Source organism: Passer domesticus, chromosome 17, assembly GCF_036417665.1.
Source record: "Passer domesticus isolate bPasDom1 chromosome 17, bPasDom1.hap1, whole genome shotgun sequence".
Taxonomy (NCBI): Eukaryota; Metazoa; Chordata; class Aves; order Passeriformes; family Passeridae; genus Passer; species Passer domesticus.
Genome location: NC_087490.1, coordinates 9622828 through 9637567, shown reverse-complemented (window position 1 = coordinate 9637567; position 14740 = coordinate 9622828). Strand labels below are relative to the sequence as shown.

Genomic DNA, 14740 nt, shown 5'->3' with positions numbered 1-14740 from the left:
TCCTTGTCAGACCTGGATCAAGGGCCTGAGGACTGTGGGTCTGTGTGATTTTCCAGTGCTTTGATCAGCCTGTTTAATCAGTCTGTGTTTGGCACCAGGCATCCATCCTGAGCCCGGCCAGGGGGCTTTGGGAAGGAGCTGCTGGCTGAGCCTGTCTGTGCCTTTCTGTGGAGTCATTGCTGGTTCCTGGGATCCCTGCTCACCCTGGCAGGGCAGGAAGGTGTCTGGGGCTGTCTGGGCACTCACTGGGGTTTGGTGAGTGCCTCTGGGCAGAGTTCAGGACGTGGAGTCAGGCACTGCCTTCCACAGGGGCTTAATGAGTCCCTGTGTCCCCGAGTGCCAACAGAGTCCCCAAATCCAAACTGAGCTGCTGGCACTGCCTGTGGTTTATCCCCAGGGTCTTTGTTCCTTTCAGCTTTTCAGAGAAATGTTTGTGTGAACATTGAGATTTTTTGGGGAAAGTTGCCCCATTTCCTGTGCTGCTTTAGAAACCCTCAGGCTGCCTGTCCTTGCTCCTGAGCTTTCTCCTCCTGACCTGCACCGTCCCAGCACAGGGAGTGAAACCTCCTGTTCCAGCTGTGCCCATCCCTCAGACTGGGCTGAAGGGAAAACATCAGGGAGATGCTGGTTTCTCCACAATCCACAAGAAACCACAAAAAAACAAACCCACAAAAAGGAGAATGTCAGCCTGTTTGCCCAGCACAGCAATTGCCCTGCCTGGGGAAGCTGTGGTGCTTGTTGTTAATTCCCATGTGGGATGGGATTACAATTTCCTGAAGCCAAGGTGGGGATGTCTGCTTCAGATTTACTGTCTGAGGAGTTTTGGGAGCTTCCATCCGTGGAAGTGTTCAAGGATAGGTTGGATGAGGCTTAGAGCAGCCTGGTCTAGTAGGAGGGGTGCTGATGAACAGTCCCTTTCTGGATTCCTTGTAATCCCCTCAGATCCTGGGGGTGCTGTGAGGTCTCCACACAACCTTCTCTTCCCCAGGCTGAACAGCCCCACCTGACTCATAGGGAAGGTGCTCCAGTGACCCAAGGTTGGCTCAGTTGGGTGGAGCATGGTGCTGCTAAAGCCAAGATTGCGTGGTGCTAACAAATGTGTGTTCCATTGATGGAATCCCTCAAAGAGCTGGACTGGGTGACCCCTGTGGGTCCTTCCAGCTGGGGATATCCTGTTGCTGAGGCCTGTGCTCTCTGCAGCCGCCGTGGAATGCTGTGTGCTGTTCGGGCTGAAGCGGAGGGCGGCCGGGTTCCTGCGCAGCAACAAGATCGCAGCGCTCTTCATGAAGGTGGGCAAGAGCTTCCCCCTGGCAGAGGAGCTCTGCAGGAAGGTGCAGGACCTGGAGCAGCTCATTGAGAACGCGTAAGGCACCAGCATGGCTGCCAGTCCTCTCTGCTCACTCGGGTTTCGGGGTGGGATGTGTGGTTTGGGTCCAACTTGAGCCTCGGCAGGAGGAATTGCTCCCTCGGTCTTCTCCTGGGTTTTTTATGTCTTGACCAAACTGGTTGCCGTTCTAGGAGACTGAGTTGTGGTTGTGGTTTAAGCAGGGTGGACAAGTTCTAAGTCTCTGCCTCTGCTCTGGTGCTTCAGGGACAGCTGAGCACGCTGCTGCTGAGCTGTCACAGTTTATGGAGCAGTTCACCAAGCCAGCTGGAACCACTGTCCCAGTGTGCAGGGCTCGAACCTGCAGTAATTCAGCTGCTGTTTGGGAGAGGATTACTCATCCTTGGACAATTAGCAGGGAGATGGATGGAGCAGCGACCTGCGGGCAGGAATTTTAAGCTGTCCTAAGATGAGCTGCTCTGCGTGTGAGCTCAGCCGTGGAAATGTGTGTGGGCTGGAGGACTGTGCTGAGGGAGAGCAGAGTTCTGGGGTTGTCTTTACAGTGGGGAACTGATTTGGTGGCCTCTGGTTTCAAATGCAGGTGTGGCCCCTCTGGAGCAGGGGATGGGACAGGCACAGGGAACAGCTCCAGAGTTGTCCCAGACAATTCCCTGGGATCCCCCAGCCAGCACGGTCAACACCCCCAAACCCCTGGTGGCAGGAGTGCCCTGGGCTCCCTCAGAGTTCAGGGGTGAGCCTGTGGCGTTGTTGTCTCTTGTCTTGTACCTCTGAAGGAGAAACCAAGCCCAGGGGGTCCCGGAGAACGTGCGCAAGGTGCCGAAGCTGCCCAACCTGTCTCCTCAGGCCATCAAGCACCTCTGGATCCGCACAGCCCTCTTCGAGAAGGTCCTGGATAAAATCGTGCACTACCTGGTGGAGAACAGCAGGTGAGCACTGGCACAGCCCACCCATGTCCTGCCCGTGGCACTGGGGGTGTTGCTGGCTGGAAATACCTATATCCATGTGGGCCAGGGAAGTCCCTGCGTGGCACAGGCCAGGTGTGTCACTCAGTGCCCATCCTGGGACTCTGATGGATGCCCTGCTGCTGGTGACCACTGTGCACTCCCTGAAATACAGACAGGCCACACTGGCCCTGGTGGTGGCTGGGCTGTCAGGGCTGCATTGTCCTTGTCTTCTGGGATCTGCCTGCTCAGGTGTCCTGTGCTGGGACAGGTTAGTTAGGCGATGGTGATGTGCTTGCAATGTGCTGCAGGAGGGTTGCTGCTCCCCAGGAATTTCTCAGCCTGTTTAGGGCTTCTTGCCCTCTCCCTATCAAGGAGTGATACAGAAAGAGAAGGGCAGGATGGGGATTTAAACCACTGTCTATAATTTTGCAGTGCTCCAGCATTCTGATGTCCTTTATTTCTTCTAGTAAGTACTATGAGAAGGAAGCTCTCCTGATGGATCCTGTGGATGGGCCAATTCTAGCATCTTTATTGGGTAACACTTGCTTTATTTGCTTTCCCTCCTTGCTTTCCAAACCCATGCTCCCAAATCTGTGATCTGCAGATGCAGGAGGTGACCGTGGGATCAAGGATGGCTCCCTTATGTTTGGGGTGTTCCTCTCCACAGTGGGGCCCTGTGCACTGGAATACACCAAGATGAAGACTGCTGACCACTTCTGGACAGATCCCTCTGCAGATGAGCTGGTCCAGAGGCACAGGATCCACAGCTCCCACTGCCGCCAGGACTCGCCCACCAAGCGCCCGGCGCTCTGCGTGAGTGGGGGATAAACCTCTCTGAGCATCTGGGCTCCCTTTGCTTGGAAAGACCTGTGGAGCCCTCTGATGAAGGAAGTCTTTGAGGCAGAGGTGCTGGGAATGTGGCCCAGGGAGAGCCATGGTGTGCCAGCCCCTCCTGGCACTGCATGCCGAGGTCTGTGTCCCTGAGATCATCATGTGTGAACAGAAAGCTGAATCTGCTCTGTGCATTGCAGAAAAAAAAAGTCACTCCTGATGCTTTCTGAGCTTGGACAGAGTCAGGAATCCCCTTAGAGGCCCCCGAGGGAAAGATTTCTAGTAGTGGCTGTCATAAGTGAGGAGGGAATGAGGTTCAAGAGAAGCTTTTGGGAAGCCAGAGGTGTCTGTGCTCACCTCACATTTGTGAGTGCGTCTCTTGCAGATTCAGAAAAGACATTCCAGTGGCAGCATGGATGACAGGCCCTCCCTGTCTGCCAGGGACTACGTGGAGTCCCTGCACCAGAACTCCCGAGCCACGCTCCTGTACGGCAAGAACAATGTCCTGGTGCAGCCGGTGAGTTCTGCTGGGAACCTGGGCTTGGAAACTGCTCTGCCCATCAGCACCTTGTTCTGTCCCAAGCTGCTCTTGGATGGAGAAAGCACATTTTCCATCTGGGAAGGCAGTGAGTGGGCTGTGTTTGTGGAGGTCATTGTGATATGGATCCTCCCAGTGGGATGGAGGAGCTCTGCTCCAGCCTGGGAAGCACAGGCTCCTCTCCCTGCCCATTCTTTACCACAAAACTCCTTCTCCTGTCCCCTCCTGCTTCTTGCAGTCAAATAAATGAAGTGCAAACTGCTTTTAGGTGGAGCTATTAGGTTTTCCTTGCTAGGCAGTTGCTCTCAGCCCTTTTCCAAGGCCCTGAGGTGTCCTGGAGTCTCTGCTAGGAGGTTTTCCAGGGACACAGTGGGTTCCTCCCTGTTTGTGACTGGGTGGGCAGGGCTGTGTGAGGGGCCACAACTGGGCTCCAGGGCTTTGTGCTTCTTCCAGCTCAGTGTGTCACTGTGTTTCTCCTCCCAAGCGAGATGACATGGAGGCAATCCCGGGGTATCTGTCCCTTCACCAGACTGCTGACATCATGGCACTGAAGTGGACCCCCAACCAGCTGATGAACGGCTCCGTGGGGGACCTGGACTATGAGAAGAGGTGACTGGCTCTGAGTGTGCCAGGGCAGGGGGGGAAGTGTTCCCCTGGGTCAGAGTTTGCATCTGGGATGCAAAGCTATCACTGTTTTCCCAGAGCAAAACCATCATCCTTGAGCCTGTAATGGGAAGGAGGCAGGGAGAGGGTGGCAGGAGGTGGTGTGAGATGTGTCTCTGCTGGGAAGTGCTCAGAGAGGGAGTGGGGCTTGCTCCAAAACACACAAAGTGGTTTTGTTGGTTGCCCTGGGGGATTTTCTGAGGGGAATGCTCTCCCTCCCAGCACAATGTGCTCCCAGGTTTCTCCTGGCTCCAGGAAGGTGGGAGTGTTTAGGATACTGATGCTTTGACCTAGAGATCCTCATCAAAACTTGGTCCTAGTTTCATTCATTGTCAGTTGTAGTTTTTTGTTTACCTGTGTACTTTCCATCTCCCCTTTCTTCTTGGCCCCCGGGCCATTCAGTTGTGCCTGGTACCCTCCCCTAAAATCTGTTTTCATCTCTACACTCCTTTTCTGAGTTCTTGCCTTGGGCATCAGCCTAAGCTCTAAAAATTCCCAGTGTCAAGACGTGACCAAGAAAGAGAGGAGGCAGATGGCACAGTAAGTATGACTGTACAAGGAGTCACTCTTGCACACCTTCCTGTCCTTCACGAGCTGTTTTTAATGTTATTTAAGCACTATTTTTACAAAGTGGCAGATGCTGCTGCTGCTCAGAATCTGGAGATTTGCTTTGTTGCAAAGAAGTGGGATGTGATTGAGTGCTGACACCCTTGGACAGCAGTGCTGGGCTCTCCACGGGAATGAAACCCTGCCTGTCTGCTCTGTCTGGTGGCCACCAGCTCTCCAGCATGTTCTAGATCTGCTCAGACACCTCGAGCTGCCTGTGCTGAGACAGTTCTTGAACAGAAGCAGCTGAGACCAAATCTGTTGTGAGCTCTGAAAAAACCCCACAAATTGTGAGGGGTTATTTCCCCTCCCTGGGGCAGAGCAGCAGCACATTTCCTCATTTCTCACTGCCCTTTTCCTTGGGGCTCCAGGGCTGCTCCTGAAGGATTCTTGGGCTGCTCAGAGGAGAGTGCTCAGCTCTGCAGGGCTCCAGTCCCTCCCTGCAGTTGCCAGGATCCATGGACCTAGATGGGATGTGTGAGGGCAGAGAAACCACCCAGGGCAGGTGGGACAGGACTGGCCCTGGCTGAGCTGAGGTGGCAGGGACAGTTCCTGGCTCTGGAGGCATGTTGTCACTCATCAGGCTGGCATCACTGCTCTGGGATCTCATCCTTTCTGTGGCTTTGGCTGCTGCCAGGGGATGAGGAGCAGGGTTTGGAGCTGCTGTGAGCAGCAGCAGAGCCTCTCACACCCTCGAGGCTCACAGCTTCCCTGTCCCTCTGTTCCAGCGTGTACTGGGACTATGCCATGACCATTCGCCTGGAGGAGATCGTGTACCTGCACTGTCACCAGCAGGGTAAGGCCACAGCTGGGGCTGCTGGGGGCTGTGGCACCTGGCTCTTCATCCCTTACCTCTGGGACGTGGTTCTCCAGGGCTTCAGGGCAGTTCCAGGGCAGTTCCCCAGAGTTTTGGGTGGTCACTGTGATTTAAGTGCTTCTAGAAAAGTCTTTCCCCAGCACCTGGCTGTGGTGCTTGGCTGGGAGTGCTCCCTGCAGAGCAGGGCTCTGATTTCCAAGGGGGTGATCCCAGCAAGCCTGTCTTATCATGGACTTAGAGAAGAACCCACACAAGGAAGAAAGTCCTTATTTTCCATTCCCTGAGCTCTCCTGCCTGTGCTGTTTCCCCCACTGATGGCTGTGTCTGCTCTCCCTGTTGCCAGCAGTAGACAGTGGTGGCACGGTTGTCCTGGTGAGCCAGGATGGCATCCAGAGGCCACCCCTGCGCTTCCCCCGTGGAGGACACTTGCTGCAGTTCCTGTCCTGCCTGGAGAATGGCCTCCTGCCCCACGGGCAGCTGGATCCACCCCTCTGGTCACAGCGGGGAAAGGTGGGTGCCTGTTCCTGCTGGGGTTCCCCTGTGGACCCTCTGCCTGGCATCAGCAGCTGCTGTGTTTTAAATCATCCCCTCCCCAAATTAATACATTCAATTAATTAATATTAAAATGTGGTGGTTGAGTTTAGCTCATGGCCTTGCCCAGCTAAACAGACCCTTCTAGAAAGCTGGGGGAGGGCTGCCCATGAGGGTTTGGCTCTCTGGGCTGTACCTACCCTGTGCCCAGCAGGGTTAGGGATTCACCTGCCACTGGAAACTTGGTCTAGGGGCTGCTCCAGCCCAGGGAATGTGCAGACATGGCAAAGCAGGAGCTTGGGAGGGGCGTGGTTGGACATGGGTGGCTGGTGAAGGGCAGGTTGTGCTCCCCAGGGAAAGGTGTTCCCCAAACTGAAGAAGAGAAGCCCCCAGGGCTCCTCGGAGTCTGCATCCGACAAGGAAGATGATGAAGCCACGGATTATGTCTTCAGGATCATCTACCCCGGGACACAGACGGAGTTTGGTGAGTGCAGGGCAGCCTTTGGGGGGGTTGGAGGAGCTGGGACACGGTGCTGGTGGGCACGGGGCAAACTGGGAGGTGGTTCCAGGGGAGGGGCTCTGCTTGTGCCAGTGCTGCCTGATGGAAATGTCATCATTCCTCCCTGGGAGGGTGGGAGGTCCTGGCACAGAGAACAGCCAGATGTGGCTGCCCCATCCCTGGAAGGCCCCAAGGCCAGGCTGGAAGGGGCTTGGAGCTACCTGGGATCATGGAAGGTGTCCCTGCCCATGGCAAGGGGTGGAGTGAAATAATCTCTAAATTCCCTTCCAACCCAATCATTCCATGATTCCATCTTTTGTTTTGTTTTAACTTCCACTACTGAGTCCTTTGTTTCTGCAGCTACACAACAGCACTAATGGTCAGCAAAACCCCCTCTTAATAATACCCACATAATATCAGTTAAAAGGTTCACTTTGGTCACTTGGGGGCCACCTTCTGCCATCACAAGCCCCCAGGGATGATTCTTCCCTTGCTGCCCCAGACTGCACTAAATCCACTGATGTTTCTTCAGTGTGGCTCCTGCAGCACAAAGGGGAGGGCCCAGCACCCTGCCCTGGGTGCTGCCAGGCTGCACCCACCTGCCTTCAGTCCCTAACTCGAGGGAGGGGATGCTGCTGGATTCTCCAAAGCAGAAATGCCTCTTCATGTCTGGTGGTGAATGATCTGAACCTGGCTGAAATGTCTGTACATATCTCCTCACTCTTCCGTGAGGTGCCAGGGACTGTTTTCTGACCTCTGGGGACATCATAGGTGACTTTAGAAGGGGGAGAGAATGAGTTTTAGATGGAAGACTTGTGGAGTGTTTGTTAAAAAAGCTCTGAAATCGGATGGGAGCCTTTTTCCTACTTTTTGGAGGCTATGAGGGAGAAATGACATCCGCTGTGACTCCTCCATAACGTCAGTTGAGATTATACTTGGTTCTCTCTGCCTTCAGCTGACTAACACAATTCAGTGAGTCAGATAAAAACCTGATTGGAGCTAAAACAGCAGATAGAGATGTGCCTTTCTGTGGCTGCCTTTTGATCTCCCCCTTAAAATTCTATGCTGGGGGCCACATTTTCTGGGAAATGAATTGCTGCCACCTCCTCAGCTGGCATCATCACAGCCTGTGCTGTTCCCTGTGCACCTCCTCAGCCAGGGGTGGAACTGCATCATTCTCTCTTCTCCACAGATTCTTCCTTTCTCCCCTTTCACTGGTGCCTTTGTCCTCTCTCTGTGTCTCTAGTTGCCATTAATGGTGCTTTTCACCCATTCCTTGCACCTGTGACTGCTGGGAGAGGGAAGATCATGAAGATTCCAGCTGGAAGCAAGATGGTGGTGATCCCCAAATGGTGTCTGAGTCTCCCTGGCAGATCCCGAGCTCTCCGTGCTGCTCTGGGCCCCTCTGGGCATCAGTGTAATGAGCTGTTGGTTGGGTCTGGTGCTCAGCTCACCTGTGTTGTCACTTGGGAGCTCCTGCAGAGCTGTCCCTGTCACCACTGACTGTCCCTCCCTCAGTGGGAGGGAAAGAGATTTCTGTGGGAATAATTCAGTATTTTTCCTGCCAATGTAATTTATTCCTTATCACGAGCAGGGAGAGCCAGGGAGAGCGAGGACACCTTTGCCCAGCCAGAAGATGAAATTTCTACCACAATTTAATTTCCAAGGAGGAGTAAAAAGGATTATTCTTCATGGCCTGGGCTGTGCATGGGTGGTACCTGAGCAGACCTGAGGCCTTTGCAGCAGCACTTTGAGTTTAAGCAGGGATTAACAAGTGACAACATGCAGAGCTCCTGCTGTCCCTCTCAACCTCTTCATCCAAGTCTTCTTCTCCTCTCTTGTGATTTGGATGCTCCCTTCTTTCCCTGAACTTTGGATGGGATCCTTTGAGGGATGGGCCTTTCCCTTCCAGTAATCCACTCTTCCTGGGGCAGCAGCTGATTTCAATCCTGTTTTCTCTCTGGAGCCTCTGCGTTGGGTGTTGGGTTTCTGCCTTGGTCAGCACGAAGCAGTTTAAGATCAGCTTTCTGAATTAGCTGGTTAATTACCAATGGTTCTCTCTCATCAGTGCTCTTTGTTCCCTTTCCTTTCTCCTGAGCTCACCAGTGCTGTGATTCCCTGTGGTGGCCCCTGCTTGGTGGCTGGAGCCTCCTTGGCAAGAGTGGGATGCTGCGTTTGCCAATGAAAGCTCTCTCTGCAGCTCCCTGACTGCAGGGCAGTGCCAGCCTCTAGCTGATGCTCCTCTCTGCCCTCCTGCAGTGCCCCAGGACCTGATGGACGCTCCAGGGGCTGTCCTGCCCCCCATGTGGCAGCCCAGCACCCGCAAATCCTCCTGCTCCTCCTGCTCCCAGAGCGGCTCCTCCGACGGGGGCCCGGCCAACGGCTGCAGCCACGAGAGGTACGAGGGCACAGGGGCACAGCAGAGCCAGGGCTCGGTGCCCAGGAGCCATGGCAGGGCCACTGGGATGTGGCTGAGGCGAGGCTTGTCCCTGCATCTGGGACATCTCGGCTGCTCCAAGCCTGGCAGCAGGAATTGCTGCTCTGATCCCTGGTGAATCTCTGCAGGCAAAGCTGGATCAGTGGGATCAAAGCCAGGCTGAGGGGATGCACAGGAGCATCTTCTCCCCTCACATCCTGTGTGTTTCTGTTGGCAGAGCTCCTCTGAAGCTGCTGTGTGACAACATGAAGTACCAGATCCTGTCCCGGGCCTTCTATGGATGTGAGTACTTGTCACCCCGCTGCTGCCTTGGGATGTGTGACAGGAGAAGGGGTGAGGTCCCGGGCTGGGGGAGCTGGGACCAGCCTGCTGCACGTGCTCAGGGTGGGGAGCAAGCAGCTGGGCTCTGACTGTCAGCCTTGAGCCCCGTGAGCAGCAGCACTGGGGTACAAGATGAGGGACCTGTCCCTGGAGACTCCCTGCTCCGAGGGCTGGATGTGGCTGCAAGGAGTCCCCCCCAGGGGACCAGATCTTTCTCCTGCTCTTCATCCTCGTGTTTCCTGGAGTTCCACAGCTGAAGGTGGGGTGTTCCTGCTGCAGGGCTGGCCTACTGCAGACACCTGTCCACGGTGAGGACCCACCTGTCGGCGCTGGTGAACCACAACATCGTGTCCCCTGATGTCCCCTGCAGCGCCAGCGCGGGGCTCACCGTGGACATCTGGCACAGATACCTGCAGGACAGCTCGGTAGGGCCATCCCTGGGGACACACCAGCTCTGCTGGGCTTGGGGAGCCCGGGGCTGTGTCACTGAAGTGGGTGTAGCACGGGGAGGTGGTGAAGCATGTCAAGAAGTTCCTCAAGGAGGGAAGTCAGCCAGGCTGTCCCAGGCTGCACGGAGCCTGAGGCTCCTAATCCTTGGCATGTGAGAGCTGAGGAGTGAGCACTGCTCTTCTGCAAGTGCTTCTGCTCAGAGCCTGCCTGCAGCAGTGTCTGTCACCCAGCTGCTGCTGTCCTGAGTGGGGTCCTGAGTGCTGCCAGCTCAGGGGCACAGCAGTGGTGCTTTGGTGACTTTTTGGGCCACTCTTTGGTGTGGGGAGCCAAAATGTCCACCCACAGCAGCCTCTAACTCTGCTTAAACCCAGGCAGGGGTCTGAGGGATCACAGGCAGTGAGGCTGGGGGCTCTCTAACACAGAGATGAGACAGAGTTGAAAAATAAAGTAGGTATTTATTAGAAGGCCTCAATGGGTCCACCTAGGGCAGCACAAGAGCCCAGCCAGGGCTACACCCAAGATGAGTCAAAATGGTCACAAAATGCATGACCAGTTACAGGATCTCTCACTTTTATAAGTTCTGCTCCATTTGCATATAGGAGCTAATTGTCCAATTATATCTTTAGCCCATGAAGCCCCATACTTGTTTTTCTCTCTTCAGTCTATGTTTTTTATGCTCTTGGGCCTGAGATTTGGATCATTTGTCCTTAGTCCCCAGCTAGAGAAGGAATTGTTTTGTCTCCCTAAACTCTGTGAAGAGAGCTCACTGTCCCTTAATGTGAAGCTCAGAACTGCCCACCAAAGCAGCACAGGATGTGAAAAACATAAAAGCTAAAACCTGAGGCATCATCTGTGGTGCTGATGGGTGGCACAGCCAGGCTGGGGGCACCTGCACATCCTGGCTGTGCCTGTGCCCTGACCCAGGCTCTTCCCACAGAGTTACGAGGACCAGGAGCTGCTGCGGCTGATCTACTACGGCGGGATCCAGCACGAGATCAGGAAGGCGGTGTGGCCCTTCCTGCTGGGCCATTACCAGTTTGGCATGACAGAGGCAGAGAGAAAGGAGGTTGGTGAGGGTGTGCTGCCAGCTCAGCAGCCCGGGGTGCTCACTGGTGTGCTCTGGTCCTGCCCAGTGCAGGGGTCTGCTAGCAGAGGTCTGTTAGCTCCATGGGAGATGGTTTGAAGTAGGGGTGAGGAGGAAGAGGGTGTTCCTGGCACTGAGGGGCTGTGAAGCATGGCATTGGGCTTCCTGGCTCTGTTTTCCAGCATGGAAGAAGCCTCAGCACACCCTGTGAGCCTACTGGGCCTCCTGTCCACTCTGGACTGGGCTGTAGGTAGGAGTGGGGCAAACCCTTGGATCAGCAGGAATTGGTAGGGCCAAGCTTGTCACTGGGCTGTGCAACTCCTCGTGTTCAGTGCCTTGTGCACCTTGGGAGGGCAGGGAGGAGATGGACGGGCATTTTTCCATCCAAATTTTGGCCATGTTTTGTGCAGGGTAGAGGTGGCTGTGTGCTGCGAATTCACACAACTGTGCACCGCCCTGTGTGGGGCACAGCCGGGGCTGGTCTGGGGCTCTCCAGGGACAGCCATTGCCAGCCCCTGTCCCCCTGTGTCCCAGGCTGACGAGCAGACCCGGGCGTGCTACGAGCACACCATGGCAGAGTGGCTGGGCTGCGAGGCCATCGTCCGGCAGCGCGAGAAGGAGTCCCACGCCGCGGCCCTGGCCAAGTGCTCCTCGGGGGCCAGTCTGGACTCCCACATCCAGAGGATGATGCACAGGGACTCGACCATCAGCAACGAGGTGAGGGCTTGGGCAGTGCCCACCCAGAGTCCCTGTGGGGTGCAGACACAGGTCCTGCCCAGCCTCCTCCCCTGACCTGTGCCCACCTGTGTGTCTTGTTGTTCACTCTGTTCTGTCTAAGCGAAATAATCCTTACCTGATGCACTTCTGGGGCAGGATTAGCTCCATGGGAGATGGTTTGAGGTAGGGGTGAGGAGGAAGAGCATGTTCCTGGCACTAAGGGGCTGTGAAGGAGGGCTTCCTGGCTCCCTTTTCCAGCATGGAAGAAGCCTCAGCACACCCTCAGTACACTGTGTCATCCATGGGGACACCCAGCACCTTGGGACTGGCTTTTAGCAATGCACTGAGGAATGAGATCCACAGCCCAAACCAAAGGGTGTGGAGGGAAAAGCCTGTGAAAGGAAAGGCAGCCCTGGGAACAGAGTCCAGGGAGTGTTTCCATGAGAGTTTTGTCCTCGGAGGAGAAGAGCCCAGCATGGCAGAGCATTCCCTGACCTCAGGCTGCTGGCCCAGAGGGGAGGTGAGCGCTGGAGATTTGATCTGCTTCCTTCTGGGAAGTTTATGTGGGTGCTTTGGGAAAGAGATGAGCTCAGCCCCAGTCCTGCAGGCTACGTGTGTGCCCAGAGAGGGAGAGATGCAGGGAAGGCAGGTCGGAGCCAGGGGCAGGGTGGAACTGGATGATGCAGCTCTCAGAGGTGCTGCTCCATTGGCTGAAGCTCTGGGAATTATTCCTATCCCCTCAGCATCTCCACCGTGGCTCTTCCTTTAGACCCACGTGTGGGAAGGGAGCTGGCAGAGTGAACACATGCAAAGTTCCCCCCTTTTCCCATCTCAACCTGAAATTTCCTGTTTTAAGTGCTCCCATGGTAATGGAGGAAAACTGTCGCCCTTCCTTTCCCCACCAGAGCCCTGCCCAGCAAACACCCACAATACAAGGGTGGGGACAGCTGCTGTTCTGAATGTGCTGCATTTTCTTAAAATCCTGTTGTTTGTGTGTGATGTCATGGCCACGCTCTGCACTTCTGCTCAGTTCATGGGGAGGACTTGCTCTCGTTGTGGGCTGGTTGTTCAGAGGGACCCCACGGAGCCAGGCTGGTGCCTGCAAAGCCCAGCCCTTCCCTCTGTGCTTCAGCTGGAAGCCAGAACCCAGTGCTCGTGACTTTGAGAGGAGCTGCTTCCACCGAGTCTGGCTTAAAACATCAATATTTGTCCTTGAAGAAAAGGAAAAAAAGCATGAATATGCTTGGAGGGACTGTTTTATAGCCTGACTTCATTGTTTATATAAACGGAGCTGGGCTGAGCTGCATTGCTGCCAAATTAGGACAGAGATTTGTAGAAATTCGCACTCCAGGGAAGCAGTGTGACCTCCGTGCAGGCCAGAGGAAAGCAGCTCCTTCAGACCCAACACACAGCACTTGAACAAGTGCATTGACCTGACAAAGCTTTGGCTTTGTCACCTCCCCAGCAGTGTCAGGGGCTGAGGCAGGACACTGTGCTGGGTGATGCAGCACCACAGATGTGACAGGAAAATCATGGGTCACGTATTTACTGGATGCATTTTCTGCTTGTTCTTCACCTGCAGAAGTGCCACCTCTGCTTGAGCTCCCTCTCCCTGACCCCTTTTCTTTTCTTTTCTTTTGTTTCTCACTGCCTTTCTCCCTGTCACCTGCAGTCCTCACAGAGCTGCAGCTCCGGCCGGCAGAACCACGCCCGGCTGCAGAGCGACTCCAGCTCCAGCACCCAGGTGAGCACCTTGTCCCTCCATTCCTTGTCCCCACGGCTCTGCTTTCCTTGGGCTGACCTCTCACCACAACCACAGTGATTTCTGGCAAACAGAACCCATGTTGGAAGAGGTAAATGAGTCCCCAGCCTGCTTTGGAGCTGCTAATGTCAGATCTGTGCTCTGCTTGGGGTGTTCAGTGTTCACCTGCCAGCTCTGCCCTGTGGCCTCACACCTGAAGGTCCATGGCTGCTCCCTCTTTTCATGCCCAGATGTTCAACATCTGTTGAAATTTCTGCCCAGTATATAATGCCAAGCAAAGCAAAGTCCTTTGGAGCAGGGGTTTGTGGGCTTGGAGTTGTGCAAATGACCAAGTACTGACTCAGATCCAGGCAGAAGAAGCTAAAGGGGGATTTTCCTCCCTCTCCACTGCTGGGAACATGGGCACTATGAGTACACAGCTCTTGGGGATGCAGTACCCATGTTCCAAACATTTACTGAATACCTGGGATGTCTTCCCACTTTGCAGGTGTTTGAATCTGTGGATGAGGTGGAACAGACTGAAGTAGATTCTCAGCTGGAAGATGGCAAACAAAGCAAGATCCCCAATGGGACAGTCCCCAACGGCACGTGTTCCCCTGATTCTGGGCACCCCTCTTCCCAAAACTTCTCCATCACATCGGGGTTCTCGGAGCGCAGCTTCAGCAACGAGGACAGTGCCCTGGAAACCACCAAATCCTCCTCCAGCTCCCAGGGAAAGGCTGCTGGCTCCGACCTGCCAGCCCCACCAGACACAGACGGTGTCCAGCAGGAGAAGCTGCAGGGCCAAGACAGCCTGGAAGGTGAATTTCCCACTGGTGGCAGCGTGGATTTTGTCCCCATGGGTGAGGGCTCGGCGGGGCTCCTGCGTGACAGTGACACTGTGGCCCTGACTGTGGTGGAGAGCTGGGCAGACAGCGAGGCTGAGAAGCAGAGCCTGGTGGAGAGTGAGGACAACCTCTCAGAGGAGCCAGAGATGGAGAGTCTGTACCCACAGCTGGACTCTCTGACTGTGACTGATCTGACCAGCAGTGAACCAGCTGCTCTCTCCTCCACGGGCGTCACCTACTCTGTAAGTACAGACCTGGCATGGGGGGGTTCCTTCCTGGCTGCCTCACAGGACACAGAGCAGGTGCGGTGGGAAGGGCCCTCTGGAGATCATCCCCTGCCAAGGGAGGGTCCCCTGGGGTAGGTGACA

General features: G+C 55.2%; 2 protein-coding genes across 6 annotated transcripts in view; one reads left to right on the top strand and one right to left on the bottom strand.

Moving 5' to 3' along the window:
• The window catches only part of C17H12orf76 (chromosome 17 C12orf76 homolog), a 209380-nt gene that overhangs the window by 25891 nt on the left and 168749 nt on the right, over positions 1-14740 (bottom strand). The window lies entirely within an intron of this gene.
• The window catches only part of SGSM1 (small G protein signaling modulator 1), a 34038-nt gene that overhangs the window by 12624 nt on the left and 6674 nt on the right, over positions 1-14740 (top strand). For 3 of the 5 annotated variants that reach the window (XM_064392028.1, XM_064392027.1, XM_064392025.1), the window contains exons 4-19: positions 1201-1363; positions 2119-2271; positions 2757-2824; positions 2957-3102; positions 3506-3637; positions 4143-4267; positions 5656-5723; positions 6088-6254; positions 6630-6759; positions 9034-9172; positions 9429-9493; positions 9812-9957; positions 10920-11048; positions 11601-11783; positions 13456-13527; positions 14033-14614. In XM_064392028.1, the coding sequence (XP_064248098.1) occupies positions 1201-1363; positions 2119-2271; positions 2757-2824; positions 2957-3102; positions 3506-3637; positions 4143-4267; positions 5656-5723; positions 6088-6254; positions 6630-6759; positions 9034-9172; positions 9429-9493; positions 9812-9957; positions 10920-11048; positions 11601-11783; positions 13456-13527; positions 14033-14614 (2468 nt within the window). Of the gene's footprint in view, positions 1-1200; positions 1364-2118; positions 2272-2756; positions 2825-2956; positions 3103-3505; positions 3638-4142; positions 4268-5655; positions 5724-6087; positions 6255-6629; positions 6760-8020; positions 8192-9033; positions 9173-9428; positions 9494-9811; positions 9958-10919; positions 11049-11600; positions 11784-13455; positions 13528-14032; positions 14615-14740 lie in introns of all 5 variants that reach the window. The other 2 variants (XM_064392029.1, XM_064392026.1) reach the window with 2 other exon arrangements.